The sequence below is a fragment of the Bactrocera neohumeralis genome, chromosome 6 (assembly GCF_024586455.1).
Source record: "Bactrocera neohumeralis isolate Rockhampton chromosome 6, APGP_CSIRO_Bneo_wtdbg2-racon-allhic-juicebox.fasta_v2, whole genome shotgun sequence".
Taxonomy (NCBI): Eukaryota; Metazoa; Arthropoda; class Insecta; order Diptera; family Tephritidae; genus Bactrocera; species Bactrocera neohumeralis.
In genome coordinates, this window is record NC_065923.1 from 15,015,776 (window position 1) to 15,040,404 (window position 24,629).

At 33.8% G+C, this 24,629-nt stretch overlaps 1 protein-coding gene across 12 annotated transcripts in view; it reads right to left on the bottom strand.

Moving 5' to 3' along the window:
• Window positions 1-88: 88 nt before the first annotated feature.
• Window positions 89-24,629, bottom strand: part of LOC126762180 (chromosomal serine/threonine-protein kinase JIL-1) — a 37,155-nt gene continuing 12,614 nt past the window's right edge. For all 12 annotated transcript variants that reach the window (XM_050478736.1, XM_050478735.1, XM_050478734.1 and 9 more), the window contains 8 exons: window positions 20,615-20,683; window positions 18,839-18,972; window positions 6,114-6,198; window positions 5,768-6,040; window positions 5,466-5,705; window positions 4,983-5,284; window positions 4,471-4,916; window positions 89-4,374 (listed from right to left, as the gene is read on the bottom strand). In XM_050478736.1, coding sequence (XP_050334693.1) covers window positions 2,226-4,374; window positions 4,471-4,916; window positions 4,983-5,284; window positions 5,466-5,705; window positions 5,768-6,040; window positions 6,114-6,198; window positions 18,839-18,972; window positions 20,615-20,683 — 3,698 coding nt within the window. In that variant the 3' untranslated portion in view covers window positions 89-2,225. The remainder of the gene's footprint in view (window positions 4,375-4,470; window positions 4,917-4,982; window positions 5,285-5,465; window positions 5,706-5,767; window positions 6,041-6,113; window positions 6,199-18,838; window positions 18,973-20,614; window positions 20,684-24,629) is intronic.

The following is a 24,629-nucleotide window of genomic DNA, read 5'->3' on the forward strand; positions in this document are numbered from 1 at the left end:
AAAAATATAATAATTATTAAAAAATTAATTAAAAAAGTAATAAAAAAATGTTAAAAAAAAAAACATAAAAATTAAAAAATAATAGAAATTAAAAAAAGAGCGTTTATTTCTAAAAGTGTATTAATTTATACTCATTGTATACAACAATATGAGCTAGCATTATAAATTCGCAGCATTTTCTGTGGCGTGAACTAAACATATCTTTACTTTTGTTCTCTTTTTAGCTTTCTTATAAAAACATGATTATTTTAAATTTCATATGTAAATGTTGTTTATACGCTTCAACACGCACTAGAATAATAATATTTACAATTTTTATTTAAATTAACTCCATTACATGTTTTGATTTAAGACAACTCGAAAAGTACACTTCACTTAGACTTAGTACATACGTATCTGTTTGGTGAGCATAATTTAAAAAACGTTATAATCGTTTGCTAAATATATTCAATTTTCTCTTTTATTATTAATTTTGTTATGTAATAATGAATATTAATTTTTTGTTTTGGATATACAAACTAATATTACGCATATAATTATGTGTGTCTATTCCGTTTGCTTTGTTTAGTGTTTTTTGTGTTGTAGACACGTAAAACTGTTTGGTTTTGCTAAAATGTTATGTTTCTAATTTTTTTGTTTTATGTTTCACGTATGTATATATACTGCGTATATTTCTAAAATGAGGAGCAAATTGTATACATTTGCTTGTTTTTTAAACATTAATGGAAATTATAGTAAACAAATAGATTTTGTTGTTTTTTTGTTGGCTATGCTGGCGCCATTCATATTATTTAGCGAATTTTCCACTTCAGCTGTTTAGTTTTTTTTTTTGTTTTTATATGCATATTTATAACTTCATTCTGTTTTCGCATTTTATTTTTGGTCTCGTGCAAATATTTCATTGAGATAAAAATTTGTATAAACGCATTCATCTCAATTAACTATTACTAAAAAAATTATGCATTTGTTCCTTATTTATTTAATAGCAGTCATTATCATAACTTTTGTTTTTTTCACGTTTTTTCGGTATTATTATAATTATTTTATTATTATATTTATTGCTCACATCTTTAAATATCGTTTAAATTGAACTATAGGTACAATAAGCTTTCAACGCTGTATTCATTATATTAAATACTAATTACCGTTTTAGTACTTGCAGTAAAATATTATGACAGTTAGTTTATACATACATAAAAAGTAGACACTAGGCGTGTAATAAGAATAGTACTTAAATGCGTTGAGGAGAAAAAACTGGTTCAATGATATTCAAGTAAAAAAATTAAAAAAGAAAAACAATCGAATTTATAATTGAGATTTGTGTAGTTTGTTTTTGTGGTTTTATATTTATAGCTGAGTTTTTACTTCCAAACACTACACTCAGTTGAACTAATTTACCACAATTGAAGCAATGCAACAACTTACCAAACCAATTCGGTTTAAAACGGCGAACTTTAAGGTGTGACTCAATCAGGGTTGCAAATATTGAATTAAAAAAAAAATGGTATTAGCATCTGAATAAATTATTTTTCATTACATTGAAAATATTTATTAAAAATAAGTTTTCAATTTTTAAACACAAATAACGGATTATAGAAAATTAATCCCAAATAACAGGTTGGAAAAAAAATAATCTGAAATACGGTAATTTTAATCGTAAAAATACCGGATTAAAAATTTATTTTTAACCTCAAATGCCAAATTTCAATTTCAATTTTCACTATTAAATTAAAAAATTAAATTTTAAATTTACAATCATGGATTAAAATTTAAATTTTTGATACCGATTTTGGGATTAAAAATAAAAATTCTAATTTTTAATCCAAAAATTTATTTTTGAATTGAAAAACTCACAACCCTGCCCTCAATATAGTGAACGCATAACTAATAACCAATTAAATTCTCAGCAAAAAAACAAATTAATTAACTGTAAATAAAAATTCAAATGCGTATAACCATTTTAAATGACGTTTGCATAATACTAAAGTTTATAGAGCTTTTATACAAAAAAAAAAAACAGTTTTTAACGCATTTAATATGTACTCCTCTTCGTTACACGCAAAGCTGCAATAGCCTATTATTCCCGCTGGCTTTTGAATGAAAACATAACTGAATTTACAAAAATAACTTATAAAGATGTGAAAAGTAAATATGTAGTAATTTTGACCACATCTATAGCCCACTATGAATTCTAGTTCCACCATAATGCGCATAAGATGTGCCAATCATTTGTATACGTGACGTTGACGCAACGTACGTAGCGTGCCAACTGGTACTAAATGAACCGCTGTCGACGGTACAACATCCTTAATGTTATTTTCATGCTTGGCATTCAGACTCCCACTTTGGCTGTTTTTGTGTCGCGCCTGTCTTTCCGTATTAGTCATGGCCTTGAAGGTTGCTTTTGATATGGGTGTAATGATTTCACCATTTTGTTGCTTTGGAAGCATTTCTTTAGTGTCCGTACTGATATTGGCACGCCTATCACTTTGTTCGCCTTCATTGTTTTCCCTTTTTATGTCATGTGTATGTGTATTATTAGCGATTGCCGTGTCCTCTTCCTGTTCCTGAGCTTCACTCGTCTGTGGTGTTTGATATTCATAGTAGCGACGTTCGATTTTGAAATAGCGTAAAGCATTTTGTGTGCTAAATAGCAAAAGCGTGAAAAAGCGATAACGTGCTTTGAAGCGTTGTGCATATTTCGCACGCATTTGCGTTGATACACCGAGCCAGTTGTTTTCATCATCGTATGTGGGCAAGCGTATACTACGTCGGTTGCGGCGTGATCGTATGGTTTTCGATTCGGCTGCTAATGTCAACTCAGGTTTGCTGCTTATGCTGTCTTTTTCAGTACGCTTATTCTCTTCTGCTACGTCAGTGTTTGGCATTAATTCTAATTCATTTTCCTGTTTTACTGTGGCCACTGCTGCTTCTTTACTCCTAGCGCCAGTCTTAGTTTTCTTATTTGCCAATTGCTTACGCGTACGCAATTGTTTTACATTTCGTTGCTTTATTGTATTATTCTTACGTAGATCTTGTGTTTGTTCATTTGTCTCCAACGGTTTGGCCATTTTATTATTATTCGTCTTATTGGTTTCGTTAGCCATATAATTAGTTTTCAGTTCACTAAACGCTTTTTTAGCTTTAGTACCAGCGTTTTTCTTAATTGCACTTATATCTCCATTTGTCTTTTCAACGACTGGTTCAGTCTTCATTGGTGCTGCCACATTTTCTATTGATTGATTCTCGTCAATATCAACTGTAGCAATCTTATTCTGCTCAATCTGTGCTAATAGTATATCAATATAGTTAATTTTACGTTCGATAATTTCGTCTTCGTCGAAACCAGCAAATCCATTCACTTCCACTTCATCCTCTAGCATGCTATCGTTCAGCTCGTCGGCGCTTACAGTCTTTTCGCTAGTAACACACTCAAGTTCAATGAGTTCACCGCACTCAATTTGTTCTCCACTTGCTTCTAGTCCATTCAAACTATTTACACTTAATGTTTGGCGTTCGATCAATGTGTGGTCAGACGATTTACTGCGTCCTAGGCCGCTTGTTGTATCGCCTTCAGACTCGAGACGGTTGTGTGTCGATTGTGTATCGGATTCGTGCGACGAGCTGGCTTGTTGCTGTGCCTGCTGTTGTTGCCATTCATTATAGTTGTCTAGTTCATCGGCTTCCAGCACCGCTGGTTGTTGTTCTTCTATTTCGCCTGCTACTTCCTCCTCCGTCTCAACCATTTCATTTCGTTCAGCACTAACACCCTCAATATCTTCATACACAACATTTGCATCAGCACCATCTACGCTCATATCATAGCCTACGAGTTCATCTACATTCGTCACGACAGCGCATTCTTCCGTCAGCTCGGATACCGCCACTTCCTCATCCCTTTCTGTGTCAACCACTTCCTCCGCATCATCCTCCTCATCAGCAGAGTGTTCAACTTCTTCTGATCGTTGGCGATTCAAACGGCACAGCACCTTTTGTAGTTCATCGAATTTCGCGAACAAGAACTGATGTCCCAGCAATCCCTCAATTGACGCACGTTTCACGGATTCCCGTTGCAAACAGAAGTCTACAATTAGTTGCCTCATTGCAAGTTTGGCATTCTTCCAACGTGGCGTTTTAGTTTGCATTTCACCATCCATTATACGCTGCCTCACGACACGGTCATGAATTTGCTCATTCTGACTACGCCTGAACGGGGGATGACCCATATACATGGCGTATAGTGTTGCGCCGAGACACCACACGTCATAGGCTTTGGAGTACGTTGTGCATTGTGGATCTGTAAGACTTTCTGGCGGTGCATAATCGAGTGTATAACGGGGCACATCTTGCCAAGTGTCGGCCCTGGAGTTGTAGCTGAAACGAACATAAATTATTGGTTGGTTAACATAAAAAAAAATATGTAAGTATGTATCTTCGTAAAAATCATTACAAATATCTTCGTAAACTCACCTGGCGGAACCGAAATCGACCAATTTGATACGTCTCATTTGCGTATCGGTAAATAATATATTTTCCGGTTTTATATCGCCATGTATGAAATTCTTCGAGTGCAAATATTGCACAGCATCACAAATTTGTAGGAAAATATCACAGCATTGTGACTCAGAGAGACCGCCAGACGCATGTACCAACTGTTGCAATTCACCGCCGGCCACATGCTCCATCACAATCCAAATGCTCGAGCCATTACGGTATGTATCAATATATTTACAGATATTCTGATGATTACAAGATCTCAGGGCATCTACTTCGGCAGGGCGATATAATTTCTCAGACACTACTTTAGCCACGTAATTACAATGCTTTTCGGTGTCAGTTAGTGTGTAGCAACTGCCGAAGCTGCCATTGCTCAAAACGCCACCTAATTGAAGCGTGGGCGGACTATTTGTTGGATTCTAAAAAAAAAATTGTGCGTAGTGAATAAATTTGAAATATACGAATTTAAGCATATGGGCCCTTACCACCAACGGATCTTTGCAATACTCAACGTCATAGACGTTTTGCAGCGCTTTGCGCGATTTCAAGTGTTGTGGCGCCACATATGAGTAGCCACGGAACAATCTATGCGTATTAACAGGAACCGGAGCTGGGGAATCAATCACTGGTTGTTTGGTAAATTCCTCGCTGAAATTTTGTGTGTCATCCTCGCTATCTAGATTGGGCTTGAAGGGCGCTTTTCGTCTTTTACTCTTCAACTCATCCCAGTCGATACCTTTGAAGAAGGGATGCTTTTTGATTTCAGCAGCATTTTTACTGTTACCGCCTGAAAATATGTAATTATTTCACATTAAAATTAGAAAAATATTAAATTTAATAAAATCAACTTCAAAATTGAAATTGCGGTTGTTTTTTATTTACCATTGTCTTACTTGTTCAACGCTAACTATACTTTAAGATTATATATGTATTTTAAATTTTAGTTTACATTTTTTTATAAAACTCACCTAAACGCTTCTTGGGATCCTTATGTAGCATTTTCAGTATAAAGTCTTTGACTGTATCATTCAATGTGGCTGGCAGCACTGGGTCGACTTTTTGTATGCGGCGTGAAATGTCGACTTGAGAGTTTTGTTGTTCGACAACGGTAAAAGGCGAGGCGCCAGTGAGCAATTCATATGTGAGCACGCCCACAGACCACCAATCGGCAGCGAGATCATGTCCAGTAGCACCAGCGCGTATGATTTCTACAACGAAGAAATGTATAAAAAAAATGTTTAAAAAACAAAATAGTTTTATGTATTGGTACCTGGTGCCATGTATTCTAATGTGCCACAGAAGCTGTGCGCACGATGATCCGAATCGGGTTCGAATATCTTTGATAAACCAAAATCAGCCAACACTATGTGCCCCTGTCCATCTAGTAAAATATTTTCGAGTTTTATATCGCGGTATATAATACCCAATTTGTGCAGATGCTCCAAAGCGAGCACCACTTCGGCAATGTAAATGCGTACGGTTGCCACCGAAAAATGCTCGGCCGTATAGAGATGCGTAAAGAGTTCGCCGCCACTGACGTAATCTATTAAGCGCAAGTATATAAAATTTAGACAATATTCTTGTTAAGACTGGACAAAAGTGTTATAACAGCTTACCCAAAATTAAATATAATTTCGAATCCGTTTGGAATGCATAATGCATGCCAACTAGGAATGGACTTTGTTGTATAGCCTCGAGAACCTGAAAATATTCAAAAGATATTGAAATGTATTATTTTTTCATATTGATGCAATAAAGGAAGCTTCTTAATAAATACAAATTTTTAAGAGCTGCCAAAAATGTCGGAGTTAAATGATCCGATAATCATCAAATTTCCTGAATCTTCTGCATATAGTTATTCATACAATTTACCACCAGTTTTTCTATTTTTTGCAAGCGAAAACTACCAAATTTGAGTAAATTTATTGCGACCGCTAGTCATTTTAAGGATAATATTTTCTAGCAGTGAATTTGGTTTATATGCTTTATTTATGGAGATTGCCGAAATCACTGCAGCAATGAAGGACCTTATACTGCCTTATTAAATTCTACAACACCTCTACAATATTTTCCTAAATTTTTAAGATGATCCGAGTAATAGTTTCGCCTTGAGAACTTGTGATATTTGAGATATTTTCTCTGAAATTTTAATTTTTTTGTAAAAATATCTGCCAAAAATCTAATTTTAATTTTTTCCTTCGTCCAAGTTCTAAGTTAAGGTTTTAACTAAAACATGTACTTTTTTCAGTTTAGATGGTCCTGTAAGGAGTTATCCTGTCAACGCGGGCGCATCTTTTTTCCGAGGGGTCACCGGAAATGGCGTCGCTATGGCGAGTTTAAAATATTTTTTTCCAAAAAATTCGGAATTTCTTTGTTAATAATGTTTGTTTGTAACAATAAAAAATTCTAATATTTAATTTTTTAAGAGAAAAAAATTTTTGAAAAAAGGTTGTTTTTTACACGAGGAAACTCTTGTAACCATTTCTATAACAACATTCAATATCAGTGATATATCCAGTGCATAACTGTTTCGTTCAATGCTTTAGTTGCAAACTAGTTACTGTTCCAAATGAAATAGTTCACCAATTTACCACCTGTAGATTGCTCTGCATGCTACACACATAAGTAACCGTATTTATTTTGCGACGTGCTTTTGACTCTACAGTATCACGTTGCATGATTTATATATAATAATATGTATGTATATTCATCGAGATGTGTAAATACAAACACATATGGTGCACCTCAGCTGTGTTAATAAACCTCTAAAATATTGAGAAGAATATTTCGTTTTCGTATTGGTAACCAATCGTACACTACATCGGCTGCAATTCTAAATATTCTATTCACGCACGCTCACTCTTTTTTTATGTGCATAAAAGCATGCATATTCTCTATATATTATGTGTGCGTTTTTTGTGTATTTAGTATATATTATATATGTATGTATGTATATGTATATGTATTTTGGATCGAGGTACGTGCGTTTTGTTGTGAATGATGAACGATGTCAACGAAAGCATAACAAAAGCACAACAACAACAACACCGATGTTGCAATTAACAACAACGCACAGTGACCAAGAAAATGTTTGAAGAAAAAACTATAAACATGCATTTATGCTAAAGTACACAATATTCGAAAACACAAAATTTCGAAATGGAATGGAAAAAATTTCAGTTCAAAATATACAACTCGCCAGAAAAAGAGAGCTTGGTTTGAATATAGCACAGTTACGAAACGACTATTAAGGGGCAATGAAAAACTAGAGCTACTTATTTTCAAAAAATAAGTGAGCAATAAGAATATGTTATTTTGAGTTTAATTGACCAAGCTTTTCGCCCTTTTTATTGTGCTTCTCGAAGTTAACAAACAAATCGAGGACTACACACTCTTCAAAGCGGGTTCCTTAAGGATACATTTAGAATTCATGACTTAAAAATGAGAAAAAGCACACTCGTAGCCAATATCAGCATATTTTTTGCAATCAGCTGATTTCGATATGCCCCATTTTCCTTCGAGAAGCTTCTCCAAACTTAATATGTAAGTTTGTATACAAAAATTTACACATACATGCATACATATGCACTTGCATGCATTCAAATTAAATATACAAATTTACACTCCTAAATATCATAGCATATTGAGTACGTTAGCACAGCGTTGATAGCTAGCAATAAAGTGGGAAAGATGTTGTATTTTCAATTCATTCTGCTTTCCATTTTGCTGAATTCGTGCTTTACTTTCACTTCCATCTTTTTATGCCCACTTATTCGTACACTTATGCATGCTTTTATACTGAATTTTAATTTTAAATTCAGCTTTCTTATCTCTTTCAAAGAGAAGTCGCTGGAATTGACATAATAGTACGACTATTTGATTGTCTGTATACTACGAGTATAAGTGTATTCGAGGAATCTTTTCAGCTTTTTATTGAAAACATTGAAATTCTTTTGTAGATTATAAGGCGTCATTTCCGTATGCATATCGGGTAAAATCATAGATTGTTTTTGAGAGTTATTAGCATACAGATAAGCCTCTCAAATGGTAATAATAAATGAGTAATAGAATACTTCGTTCTCTCAAAAAATTGATTATTTTTTGGTAAATATTATGGTAATATTTTTTTTTATACTTCGTTCTTTAAGGTTTATGCCATTAAAAATTACATACTAAATTTTCTAATGAATATTTTAAATGTTTATTCAGTTTCCACCTTCTAAAGGAATACTTCCCATTTTTTCTACATGTTCTAAACTCTAGATTAGCCTAAACGCTTAAGCAACAAGAAATTCAAATTTAGTATTGTTAAGCGTAAAAAAATCCCCATCTAAACAGAATCTCACAAAATTCTGACAGCAAACACAGTGATGATATATTGATGTCAATATAGTGCCCAATAATGTGTCCATCGTATCGTTCGGATTATTATGAAATTCTCAGCACCTTGGTTTTTTCCATCAACACAAGTCGCTTTGATTTGTGTTTTTAACATGTGTCACGTGCATGCATATGTATATATGTACATACATATATGTACATATGTAAGTATGTCTCATCGTGCACAAAGATTCCCGAGTGAGAAGAGCTAATAATATAATACGATGGCTGCAGTGAAAATCTATTGAGCTGCCGATGACATGGCTAAACAATTAATCACAACAGGTAGCGTATTAAATATATGTATATTTTTGTTATTTATCAATAGCTTTGTCGCGTTGCAATAAAGAAAAAACAATTATTACATTTGGAGCCGATGGCCAACGACACCGTGTAAGCGCTGCAATTCTACGTAGATACATACATATGCACATACACATGAATGTAAGTATATAAGGCACTTACATACATATGTACATAGTATATGGTAAACCTTGTTACTTCAGATTCGTGTGGCTCGGCCGACTCAGCGTTTGTTTTAGTAGCTACTGCTATTGGGGCTTATATATTTAGGCATTGTTGTTGCTGTATACTTGGATTATTTTTAGCTTCAATGTGAATTCAACATTTACAAGGACTTGTTTGCATTTCTCGAAATACAAAAACAAAAAAATTAAAAACAAATATACTATATGCAATGTCGGTAACGCATACTTATTAGCGTGCGCTTTCAATTTATTTTTCATTGTTTATATGTAATAATAAAGAAATCAAAACCTCAAAATATGTGTAAGAATATTAATAAGACTTCTAGTGCATAACTATAGGTATGTATTCTTTTCCAACGAACTGTATGCAAAAGAAAGACGAGTGATCAATTACCAAGCAGTTATTTATAAAGTTGGGAATCCCCTTTTTGGATGAACGATACTTGTGCCTTGTGCATACAAAGCATAAACATATAGTGACTTATGTACATACATATGTATGTATGTATGTACATATTTGTATTGTCAATAAATATTTTATAAGAGACAATATGGATGCGGAAATGTGTGAGCTGACAACTTGCCGTTGAAAGGGGATTTTTTGAATTACTAGAAACTAAAATAAACAAAAACTTCAACTTCAGTTTACAAGTTATGTTAAGTTATGGCAACTAAATGTTATAGTGGTCCCATCTGTGAAATTTGTTCGGAGATGTTAGCGTTGCTTTGGAAAATTTCCAGTTTTTGTGAAGATATCTTGTACAATTACAAAGTTTTCCATACAAGGACTTGAGTTTGATCGGTCAGTTTGTATGGAAGCTTAGTATATGCTATAGTGATGCAATATCGGCGGTCGACAAATGAGCAGCTTCTTGAGGAGAAAAGAACATATGCAAAATGTCAGTTCAGTATCTCAAAACTTGAGGGACTAGTTCGCGTATTTTCGGATTGACGCCTATAAGTATACAAGTATATGTACTTATAGGGTATCCGACTTTTCCATCGTGGAGTTAGAAACTTCGTAACAAACTTAATATACTCTGTTCAGGGTATAAACATGTATGTGAAGAGATGTGAGGAACCCGAAAACTAATATTTTCAAAGAAATAGGTTAAGTTTAGAAGAAATTACAGCTTCTCACTAGTATCACCCGAAATCTAGACAATATCGAAATATGTCCATTGAAATTCCAGAAGTACAAGATTTAAAGTGTGATTATTAGCTAGATTCGCAACTCAAGCTTCCACAAATGAAACAAAGTACGTCCGTAATCTTAAATATTTCTGACTCTTAATTTTTAACGCTGAAAACTAGGACAAAATCAAAAGAAGCGCACAATAAATATGTATGTAGTATATGTATAACTATAGATCATCACATACGCAAATGCAAATTTACATATTCAAATATGTGGCCACATACATAGATTTCAATACACCACTTTTGAATATGTAAAAACTATTCCGATATCTACGCAACATCTATCAACACCCATACACGCACATTATGTTTCTAAATAAAAAATGAAAACAAATCACTGAAGCAAAATTTCTGCAAAAGCACAAGTCAGTGAGGGAGTTGGTATGTGTGTCACTTGTTAAGCCAGCAACCACAACTCCAAGCAACCAAAGTGCCGGCCGAAAAACACGTTGCCAACGCGAACAATTTACATACACACACATGCAAGTGTCTAACTCAAGCGCAACCTGGTAATACGAGGACTCCGAAGGTAACGCATCAAACGAAGTGAAAGTGAATCTGTTTTATGTACGAATAACGGTATATAACCACAAATGCTAAGCTTTCTTTGATTTTCTAACTCTCCGCAGTTTCATTTATGGTTGCGCGGTTTGCATTTCACTTTTACTTGGATTGCAATGCTTGTGTGACGGTATACCAATACATACATACATATGCAGTCATAAGTTTGTCGTGCTTTTTAGTGATTTGGTTTGAGTTATTACTTTGTATGATATATGCCATACATACTATATGTATGAATGTATAAAAGGTACATTGGAATTATAAGTAATTTAAATTATTTAAGATAAGATATAATATGAAAAACGGATACTTCGATATACCATCTGATCAAATTTGACACGGATTTACAAAAAATAACATAAAATTTTTACGTCTACATTCCTTAGAATAGCCTTCAAAATAGGTTCCTGAGATAAATCTAGCATACGACCCGGCTAGAATGTCCTTCAGCGAATTTTGTTTTTGGTTTCTGCTTATTTTAAGAGCGCCATTCGATTTTTAATAACCTTATTAAATTTAAAAACACCTCTAGAATATTGTCCTAAATTTTTAAGTTATCCGAGTAATAGTTTCGGATAGATACAGCTTTGAGAACTTGTGCGCTCGAGACTAGCTAGGCTAAGCGCGCAATCTTTAAACTCGTTTTTCTCGAAACTGTGTGATCTTCATGAAATTTTACATATGTAGGTCTTTGAGCTACAATTCTTAAAGACTTGACGAAGGATTTTTTTCGATTACAACTATTTGAAAAGTCGCGAAATTTTCATTTTTTGTAAAAAATATCTTCCAAAAATCCAATTTTAAGGTTTTTTCCTGCGTCCAAGTTCTAAGTTAAGGCTTTAACTAAAAGACGTACTTTTTTCACTTTAGATGATCCTGTAAGAAGTTTCTTTGCCAACGCGGGCGCATCTTTTTCCGAAGGGTCCCGAAAATGGCGTCGCAGTGGCCGAGCTTAAAATATTTTTATTTTTTTTCAAAAATTTCAGAATTTCTTTGTTAATAGTGTATGTTTGTAACAATAAAAAATTCTAATAAAATATTTCATTTTTCATATGAGAAAAAAATTATTGAAAAGGCTGTTGTTTACTTGAGAAAATAAATGTAACCCCATAAGAGGTGTTTGAGATCGTCTGCTATCTCTCTGATGCCAATACAACGGTTTTCAAGCAGTGTTTCTTTAACATTTCCAATTTTATAGTCATTAATAGAGATTAATAGACGTCTCGCATGAGTCTTCGATGTCTTCACGCCTTTCACTGAATGCTTTGTGCCCCTCAAATTCTTGTGTTCGTGATAAAGTTGCGCCTCTAAATGTTTCTCCAATATTTTTAACGATTCCATAGTCGTGATTCCATTGGAAACACAAAATTTCAAGCAAACTCGCAATTCAATTATTTTTCCCGTGGTAAAAATCCCCATTTTTTTAAGTTTTCTTTAATATTCTCTCCTAGGTAGACAGCGTTAAATCACAATCTTACGAGTATAACTTGAGAAGCTTTCTTATTAAATAAATTTTTTGGAAGCGGTTGGACGATATCGCCAAAAAGGGATGAAGCACGATCAAATATCCATCAACGGTCATCCGAAAAAGTCATCTATTCTACTTTATAAATGCAAAAAATTGACGAAGTTACAAAGAAATTATTTGACAGCTAGACACCCAAATACTCATGAAATCGATTTGTATATCTTTACTAGGTTCCTCAGTGTAAGCAAGTACTCATACTCTCCGACGCTCATTAAAAATAATACAGATTGAAGTATGCACTTATATTTGCAACTATGTACCATATAGTATATGGCATGTGTATGTGTTTATATACATACATACATGTATGTATGTACATATGCATCTATAATTATTGCATGAATTATAGTCTGAGGAACGGTGGAATAAAAAAGTACAGCTATACGCAAACATACTTATCTGTGTACAAACAAATTATACATAGGCAACTGAATTGCGAAAATAAAATCGAAGTCGAGATACTCGTCGCTTTATCGGTTGTAGTAAGAAAAATATGTGTGAATGTATATTCATGGTGGATTTACATAATTACATAAGTATAGCAGTCGCATACACACACAAATACATACATACATATGTATATGCACTATTTGTTGGCGCAAGAATTCACAAGTGGTTAAAAGCAGTGCGGGAGGTTATGCGGAAAGCCATCTGTAAATATTTGCCGCCAAGTTGTAGTGTTGCACTGCATTGGTATTAAAGAAATTCCCGGCAAATTGCCGGTGTGCAGGCCAACAGAACACTACAAATCTGGGTTACTGTGTAAGTGGAACGCGACAATCGGAAAAAGAACAAATCAGCTGATATTGGAGCAAATGCGGTTGAACATACTTAGAGGCTCTGTGATAAAAATAATATAATAACAAAATTTTATAAAACAAAAATGTATTTTAAGGGTAATTTTACATTTTAAGCCATTTAAAAAAATATATATGTATTTTTGTGGTAATCAGGCGTTCAAGTGGAAAGATTAAAAGCAAAATTATTAAAATAAAACAAAAAAAACAAAAAATAAATAATTAAATAAATTATATATAAAAAAACAAAACAAATAATAAAGTAACAAATATTCAGATTAATAAAAACATAACATAAAAATTTAAAAAAATATATGTATATTTATGACTTATTTTAATTAAAGCCCGTCTCAAAATAATCAGTAATACTTTCAATTGCTAAAGAGACAAATTCTCAGTGTGTGAAGACTATATACAAAAATACTTATATATTGCGAAAGTTGTACACTATACTATATACTATACTTTTTCTCAAGTGTTAATTTAATTTATAATCAAAAGTCTACAGAACGCCATTAACAAGCTTGAAGTATAATTATCACTGTTATCTGAGTGATCAATTAACTCGTAACTCTCTTATATTCTCTTATCAACGCTTTGTATTAATTTTCGTGCGGATTTCTAATGCTATACAATGCAATACGAGAGCGATAAATACGGTTTTTTATTATTTTTAAAAACCAGACCTTAAAGATACATATGTATATGCGTACGTATTTTATATGTGCTATATAAAAATTTAGAAAGCCTTTACTATATTGTGACAAAAAATTGTCTCCGAACACCTGGAGAGTCAGGACAAACATTTTCACGCGACGTGTTTCTGTGAGTGGTGAAAATGGAAAATGGAGCGTTCATTAGAACAGGGGTACTCGATTTAATTCTGTGTGAAACTCGGTAAATCTGCGACAGAGACGTTTGATATGATCAAGCAGGCTTACCCAGATTTTGGGAAGAGGTCCCTGATGAATGAGCAAATCCAAAGTGAAAACTATGCTCATTGTCTTTTTTGACATCAAAGACATAGTTCACGATGAATTTATTCCTCCTGGACAAACCGTCAACGCCAAGTTTTACGTAGAAGTCCTCAAAAGACCCAACGAAGGGTCAATCGGGTCCGACAAGACATCGCATCCGATTGGCCCTTCTTGTGAACAGCTACCTAACCAAAGCCGGTATCCCAATGCTTCCGCAGCCGCCCTACAGCCCAGATGTGGCCTCCGGACTTTTTTATTTGCCTGAAATGGACGATGGCAAGAATTTTGAGACGACAGAGGGGATCCAAGCAGCATACACCTCGGCTCTCAAGGCTATTCCTGAGAATGACTTCCGTGATGCCTTCAATGCTTGGAAATCACTCTGGCAGTGCTTCCGGACAAACCCTGTAACCTTTTGCAAGTGAAGTCGAGTAGAGGACCTTGACAACATAGTTGAAAACATTAATCAAGTGCCTCATTACTGGTTACGAGACGTGGATTTATAAATATGACGTCGAAACTGTCCGACAATCTAGCAAATGGTGCTTTAAAAATTAGCCGAGCCTAAAAAACCTAAATTCGATGAAGGCACTGAAGACCATGCAAGCCGAGGCTATAACAGCTTGTATTGGCTGAGAAGCAATAATAAAGATTTGTATTAAAATAGCTGAAAATCTATTTTTTGGTCAGTCCGAATGAATATTGATCAACCGGTATTTTTATTTCTTTACACGTGTACATATGATTGTAGATATGTACATGTTTATAAAATATTTGTTTGTATTTAGAAGCTTTATAATTACAGCATTGTTACAAATTTTTCCAGTTTACTGTTGATGCCAGCGGCATGTGCATTTAAGTATGTATGTAGATATATAGCCATATGCATATGTATGTACATACATACATATATTTAAATATATAAATGTTCTGCAAATTAGTTGCTAGTTACGAAGTTAGCACATTACTGTAATTATTACTTGCAAAATAAGTAAAAGCTGTCAACACGGTCGTTTTATTTTCTCCATCGCACATTACGCTACACTCTTGCAGGCGCCAACACAACGACAAAGCTAATCAAAACGAATACGCTACTACATACATATGTATGTATGTATATGTATACAATTATAAAAAATGCCAGCAAAAGTTTGGGAAAATAACGCTCTCAGAGTTCGAGAAGATGCACCAACACAGCCACAGGTCATAACGGCAATGTGAACAAGTTACTTCATCGTTTTTATCGCAACTCTTGCTTATCGCTCATTTGCAGTTTACAGTCTACGTTTTAGACTCGATTCGTAGCTTAAACGTGCTAACTGTTTGTTTGTTAACTTGATTGCTGTTGCTTACTGTTCTCTCAACAGTTTCTTATACATATCTAACTATATCTACAATGAATGTTTAAACTTGTGTATGAATGTTTGTGTGTTTCTACTACATAGACACAATTTTTTATTTCGTAGATTACATCTATTTCTCTTGCTTTGCGCCAACAATCATACTTTTACTTAATACATACAAACGTAGAAATGTATTTTTGTACTTTTTTTGCTGTTATTGTTGTAAATGACTGTTGCTATTGCCGGCGTTCAATGCATGTGTTGGTTATAATTGGGCATATACACAAAAATGTACATACATATGTATGTATGCATTTGTATAAACGCCGCCAGCGGTAAAACTCACCGAAATGTGGGTCAACTTGAAATAATGCCTATCAAAACTTTGTTCCAATGCTTTAACACGTGTCTGTACATACACATAGTATGTATTTAAATATACATATGTATAAGCAAACAAGTGTATACGTATATAACATGTTAACCTTAAAAGCGACAGAACTCAATATCACAGCTTATCAGAATCAGATTAATAGCTTAAATTTATCTACAAGCTTATGTATACATACATATATGAAAATGTATTGATGGATAAGTGTGAGCAAAACAATGTGTTAAGTAAAATAGCATATAAACGTTAAGTATCTGATTATGCTAACACGTTTAGCTATAATTATACATTTATCACTTCATGTTTTCGCAGATCTTTTTTTTTAATATACATATGTACATATGTACATATATGCGCTTGTGGTAGGTGATTAAAATATGTGCAATATTCTTTCTGTTAGATATTTTAATATCTAGAAATATGAGAGTAAACAACACTTTTCAAGGTCCGCATTAATTTTTACAGTAAATGATAGATTACGGTGCCAAAAGGGTCGAAATATCCAACAGACGAAGGCTATTACTTGAGTAACACAAGCCCTCCAACAATAAGTACTTTTGACAATGTGAATTTTAAAAAATGTCATTTGGTGAATTTTAAAAAGTATTCTCCACTCAAAAATTGACAGAGCAAAGTGAGAAATTTTCATAGATACAAATTTGTATGAAGTAAGCTTGGCAGAATTTGTAATAGAGATGCCATTAGCCAATATACCAATGCACAGTAGTTTGCATTCAAAACATTTATCGTTTAGTCAAAGCTAATTAGATTTAGAAAAGAACTTAGGAGGTTATATCCACTACCAAAACTTTAGAAGTGATTTTTCCAAAGCATTGTTTTCAAAGTCGGTGAGGAAAATTTTTCTGAACCGACCGGCCTGTCGACTTCAAATTTTTACTCGATATACATACATATGTATTTGTCAGCTAACAATAGAGCAAAGATTTCTGAAAATATTTTTTTTAAGTCACTCTGAGTACCTTTTTTCTAAAAAAAAAAATGGTCCATAACTCATATTCATCTTTTGTAAGAATATTTTTTTTTGGATTTTAGATAATTTTAAGCAGATTTTTTTTTACCATCAGAGAGCTTTTTTCCGAGGACCTGCTGGAGATCAGTTACAGGGTTAAGGAAATCCAAAATTATTCAAAATGTATCGCCGATTATTAAATTACGCTAAACTCTATAAATATACATATATTATTTTAACTTATTAAATAAAGAATGCCTCTTCAAAAAAAAAATCACGAAAAACATGATTTTTTTGACATGACATGACAACTAAACCGAAGAAAGAACTTAATCCCTTGAAATAATTTTAGTACAAATTGTGAAATACTCAAAGACCAACTGCTTAATCATACATGGCTACACAAACAATTTAAAGAAGTATTTTCTAAAAGTATTCACTCTCCGAAAAACAGAGCTTCAGTGAAAATTGTTACAACATGATGAGAAAGAAGGCGCACTTGCCACACTCATTTCATCTCAACAGTTTGTAAGCATGTACACATGTAGTATACTATATTGCTTGGTAACAGTTTTAGCCAATTGGCGTTTTTATGTGTTCACTTGACTGAAAACGAAGACCATAAGAACCGGCATGTTATCACACAATCACTCATACATACATATGTATAGTATACATCCACCAAGTTGTGAACCTCTACTCTGACGTATGTTGGAGCAGTGTGCCACACTTTTACGTTCAATTATAATAAATACCGGTAAAAGGTAACGGGACTCAATATAACTCAACCGGAATCCAAAGACAACACAAAAATGCGTAAAAAAGCACAAAATCAAAGTAGTGAAAAGCCAAAGTATGGCAAACAAGCAAACCGAAATCACATTAAACCAGAAGAGAAATAAGGAGAAGTAAGCAAAGCTCAAGAATACCCAAGAGAAATGAAGATCGTGTAACTGAAATGGGGAAAGAGTCTTGTTGGCATAACTGGAATTGCCAGCAAAGGCAGTAAAATATGACTGTGCATATATGAAATATTGTACATACATATGTACATATATAAAAAGTAAAACAACGAAAACATGAGCAGCACACAGAATTTGACTTGAAATTTTGGTTTAAAGTACTGTTATAACTTATGTATGTATGTATGTATGTATGTGTGGTAATATATGAAATATGAAAGTACGTATAGAACTAAAAAGTAGAAAGTATATAAGTACATACATACATAGATAAAAATACGCCCATCATACTTTCAATGGACAAATATCGGGAAATTAAACTCTTTCAAATTTGTTGTTTTAATAAAGGTAAACCATTTTGAGGTTATGTTCACTCTTTGAATTCAAAAATGTATACATTTAATAAGAGAATAGACGTACTATAAATGCTTATGAATATTAAAAGTTTGTACATACATATGTTTATACAAATGTTTGTGTAAATCGTGTTAAACAATAATTATAAAATTATCTTCGATTCTGGTTTGCAAAGTTTCCCGTTTACACAAGTACATCTCATTTGTATACCCATTTAAAATTTATTTTTTAAATATATTTTAAGGCAGAGACATTAATATGTAACTGCTGATGAAAGAATCACTTTTTTGAGAAATCATTCCACTTATTTATGTGTTTTTTAAATATTCTTTTATCAACTAATAACGCACTGAGTACATATTTATATAGGTACAATACACTCACTTGTCGTTCGGTTGTGGTATGTTCGGCTGTCTTCTTTTTCTGCACCACTGTATCCTTCTTTAACACCTTCATGGCATACAATGTCATATCATCATCGCCACCAATCTTACGCACGAGAAACACTTTACCGTAAGCTGAAAGAAAAAATATGCAAAATATCAACAAAGTGCATTCGTAGGGCTTGTGTAACACAAAAATACAAAAACAAAAATATAGTAAATATATTTGTATTGTACTGCTAATAATACTATATAATGCTAAGAACTTTACACCGGAAACGTGGGCAATTCGACTGCGTAGGTATATATGTAGCGACAGTGATGGGCAACTAAACATAACTGGTATGTTATGAAGTAATCACTTTTTAGAGACATTTTTTAACCAACCATTTTGATTGATATACTAAATTACTAACAAAAAAGTACACGGAAATTGTAAATAAAACGCAAAATATTTGTCAACGATTTTTCTAGTCCTCGGAACACTTTTGATAAGCACTTTTTGGCATGGCTTTCAGCTACTTCACCGAATTTAGTTTTATCTCTTCGATCGACTGAAAATTTGTTCCACGGAGCGTCAATTTCAGTTTGAAGAACAAGAAAAAATCACACGGAACCAAATCTGGTGAATACGGTGGTTAATCGATGGTATTTATTGCTTCTTTGGCTTTAAATTCGGCCATTATTGTTCTTCTACGCCTCAATACCGCCAAATAGAACTCCCTATAGATCGTCTGCCCCTCCGGAACAAATTCATGACACACCAAACCACGAATATTGAAAAAAAAACAATGAGCATCTATTTGATTTTTGAGCTGCTTTGATGTGGGTTTTTTGGTTTCGGCTCGTTTTTTCCCTTCATTCCGATAATTGCTGACTTGTGTGCATGTCAAACTCATAAAACCATGTCTCATCATGCCATGAATGTGGGATTACGGTACTCTTTTTGAAAAAAATCAGCTTTATCGGGAAAAGTAGAGCAAGAACGTGTTTCATACCCAAAATATCCGCCAAAATCAATCGAACGGACTAGCGAGAGATGTCGAGTTCTCTTGTCTTCTCTCTAGAAATTGCCTGACGATTTTCAAGCACCATATCCTTCAATTTTTAAATATTTTTATCAGTTGAAGAGGTCGAAGGTCGTCCAGAACGAGGCATGTCCCCAACGATTTTTCGGTCTCCCGTTTTTGAAGGCTTTGTACCACTCGTAGGCAATTGATTTTGCCAAAACTGAATCTTCGTAAACCCTTTTCAACATTCGCAATGACTCTGTACTCGAAATTCGGTTAGAAATTCAAAATTTGAGTCAAATTCTTTCTTTGATATTTTTTATCCATTCTACTGAGATGTACCGACTTAAGCAGCTGCTGAAAACGCGCTCATAGCAACTTATTAAAATATTCTAAAATTCATTTTCTAAAATTTCATTTACTCGGAAAATTTTTAAATTACAATTTCGTGGTACTTTATTGTCACAATGTATATTTTATAGTCTCTATGTTTCTTTTTAGGTATTACAAACTTCTTGGCAAACGTAATATGCACTATTTAGGATATAATTAAATAGAAGACTAACGAATTTATTAATCAATTGACACGAGCAGCCATTACCCAAACCAAAGCAATTGAAACACAACTATTTAATTATCCTATGCTGTATCTAACCTCTATTTGCTTCAGCATATTTTCACGCATATACATATGTACATATTTCTATAATTTACACGCCATCAATATGTATGTACGAAAATATGTAGATTGTATGTTGATAACTTACCCCCAGTTCCGAGTACACGTATCAGCTTGAAATGTGACAAATTCACTTTTTCCTCTTCCGTTGCTGTACCTATGAAAAGATAGAAAAAAGTTATGTAATTTAATAAAGGAGTTACACCAAACAATATGTAAGTGAACTGTGAAAAAGGGGGAGATATTTAACATTATAACTTAAGTGTGGTAAATAATCGTATTAAAGTGCGTTGAGTTTGTGTTGTAATCGATAAATTCTATGCTATGCTCAGATGGCAAGATGAAGGCATGTGTAACCGAGGTAGAGAGAACGGAAATGAGTATACAAACAAGTAGCTACAATTAATTATATCAGGATCTAATATAATTAAAATTCTTTCAGTTACACTTTTTTATTTAAAAGAATAATATTTTTCAGTAGGCCCGTATTTAGATTTTTAAACTTCACTTTAAGTCATCACTATAATTTTAGATTTACCCATCTGCACATAGTAAAAGTGTGCGACATCTCTGTGCAAAGAGAGTACCACGCGAACTTACTATTGATACATTGCACCGAGCCTCGAATCTATCAAAACTATGTCGAAATCTCTTCCGAGAAGCCTTACATAGTGTGCGAAAGCTCTGTGCAAAGAGAATGCCGACGAATTTACAATTGATACATTCCACGAGACTCAACTATCGAAATTCCTTCCCCATTTACCACATTCTCTGTATCTGACTTCAAGAGAATATAATAATTCATAATACTGCCAAGTTAGAAGATAAACTAAAAGAGCGATCCTATAAGTAATAAGCCTCAACGCCCGAATGAATCTACACCAGAGACCAAAAAACACTCAGAATGGTAGCATTATCCCGACAAACCTTCTGCGAATACGGCAAAGGCTGCTCTATTAGCCGGAAAAGTGATCTGCACGGCTTTTTGCCATATGGTGAGGCGTGATCTTTATCGACCTAACCTATTTTTTTCGGAGCTTAAAATTCTTGATCTAGTAGCTATTTCTAGCGAACAACAATAAAATATATTAAGAAAATATACTCAGGGGTTCTTGTTGTTCGAATATAAATATTGGAAGATCCATACGAGAATCCTAGATTGATATTTCCAAGAAAGGATTTGATGCACTTTTTTCTTATAAAAGATAAAAAATAAACATAAATTTGCAATGTCTCAACCCTTCTCTACCTACACCACTTTTTCCTACCGACATGCTACCCACTTACACATACATAGATAAACACGCCCAGCCCCAAGTGAGCCTGCAGTGCCAAGTGACTGCTGTTTTTCAATGCTAACGCGTAGGTATCGGGTGATTTTTTAAGAGCTTGATAACTTTTTTTTTAAAAAAACGCATAAAATTTGCAAAATCTCATCGGTTCTTTATTTGAAACGTTAGATTGGTTCAACATTTACTTTTTGAAGATAATTTCATTTAAATGTTGACTCATGTGGTTTCAACAAGATGGCGCTACATGCCACACAGCTCGCGATTCTATGGCCATTTTGAGGGAAAACTTCGGAGAACAATTCATCTCAAGAAATGGACCCGTAAGTTGGCCACCAAGGTCATGCGATTTAACGCCTTTAGACTATTTTTTGTGGGGCTACGTCAAGTCTAAAGTCTACAGAAATAAGCCAGCAACTATTCCAGCTTTGGAAGACAACATTTCCGAAGAAATTCGGGCTATTCCGGCCGAAATGCTCGAAAATTGGACTTTCCGAATGGATCACCTAAGACGCAGCCGCGGTCAACATTTAAATGAAATTATCTTCAAAAAGTAAATGTTATGAACCAATCTAACGTTTCAAATAAAGAACCGATGAGATTTTGCAAATTTTATGCGTTTTTTTTTTTTAAAAAGTTATCAAGCTCTCAAAAAATCACCCGATACTATTATGCACCGATTAAAAATAAAGAAGATATTTTTAGTAATAAATGCATTAAAGCGAGCCGCCATATCCACCATAGAAAGAAATGTCAAGCGACTTGGCTGCGTGTGGGACGAAATGTACAAAGCTTTCATATAAAAATAAAATCTATAAGTATCAAGGTATGTATGTATACGATTGTAAGCGCCTACATTCCACTAAATCCTTTGGAGAAATATACACCAACATAACTACAATGATAGATGGGCCAACAACAAATGCACATGCGTTTATTTATTTATTTATGATAGTCGTCGTCTGCATCGCCAAAGGTCAAATCAAGGCAATTTATTTTTGAAGTATAGTAGGCGAAGAATGTAGGTGCAATGGAAGTGAGCTCAGCACGATATGACTGCTATATGTTTGCTTGTATGTATGTATGTATGCATGCATATACTCGTCAATAGAACTATATACATATACATATGTATATGGTACACAGGCTCGCACATGTTGTTTGTCTCCAACTATTGTGACGTTATCATGAAATTTCGGTGTGTTTGTTGTTGATCAATTGACAGAAAAGTCCACGGCAATGGCTCAAGGACACTGTCTGCATGTGACATTCAACTTGTGAGAGAGAAAACACTGCATGCTCCATATTTTCCACGGCGCGTACAGACAGACAAAACCAAAATAAGTCGACACGTACTTATGTATGCGTATCTGTTATTCACAACTTGTCAATTTGAGGTAAGTAAATATATACATATACGGATGTTAATACATACATATGTATGTTAATGGTTGCTGTCGCAAATTTCGCCGATTAAGAGCCAGAAGCTGGCTTGAGTATGCTTTAACATTTTTACTTTCATTTTCTGACAGTGTACTCAATTTCTATTTTTCACCTTTAAAAGCTTGAGAGTCACGCACACATAAGGATGCAAATTTAGTGATGAAAAATTTGCACAGTAAAACTCATGGTCATTGGTTGATTGGCTGCCGAAGAAACAGCCGAAGTAGTACGGCAATAGCCTTGGCGTGCCGTGAACGGTAAAATGAGTAAGGACGATACAATCGCGTGCATACGAACATCTGAAACATCTGACTCATGCAAAGGTCATTAACATGGAGCCGCAGTAAAGTCAATGTACCACAGATATTATAATTGCTTGCGTCCATTTTTTAGTCAGTAGACTTTAAAGCAGCTTAGTAGGGAAAACAACTTCAAGTTAAACAATCACATAGAACATACATACATATATGAATTTATGTACTATATGAAAGTACACTCAAAATATGCTGGTAAAAAATCTATAACGTAACTTGATATTTTTCTAAAAATTTTAGAACGGAGAATGATTAGTAAAAGCAATGAGAAGTTTGCGAAACGGCACGAAAATGCTTCACAGAAAAACTTAAAACTAATAAAAATATTGATCCTATATCGGCGATTCCGACAAATGAACAGCTTCTTGGGTTGAAAAGAACATGTGCAAAATTTCAGGTCGATATATCAAAAACTAATGGACCAGTTCCCGTAAATAGAGCTAATGTAAAAATGGCTTGTTATAGTAGATTTTCTGTAAAACTTATAGCCGCAATAGCATATAGCTTTTATATACCGACGAAGTGAGAAACTTTAGAAACGGCAAGGAAAAGAACTGTTCCATGAAATCTATTAGGATTATATATCCTGAAACATAAAATATAAACATTATTTAATCGAGCATGTCGCTATTTGGCTAATTGGCTGTCAAAAATTGTCTCTGACAATTAATTGGAGGAATTGAGCCTACGGCCCAAAGCGCAGTACACACACACACAAATTTGGAAACAAAACAATATTAAAATTGACTTTCATAATTAAGCTCCACGTTCTCAACCTTTTAATTCTACTTAGTAAGTAGTATTTAACGAAAATCTTCGCTGTGTTACAGGACGTTGACCTAAGTGCAACATTACGTTCAGCTCGAGGAAGAGAACGAAGGAAATATGAAAGTAATTTGGAGACAGGATTTAATGGGAAATATGTATAAGTGCTATGGTGCACAGGACATATTGCGCTGAAATTGGAGCAACCAAACATAGGCTGATGTTTCCAACTGGTTTCAATTACACTTTTTAAACAGAGTATCATAATGGGTACATAAAAGACACAAGAATA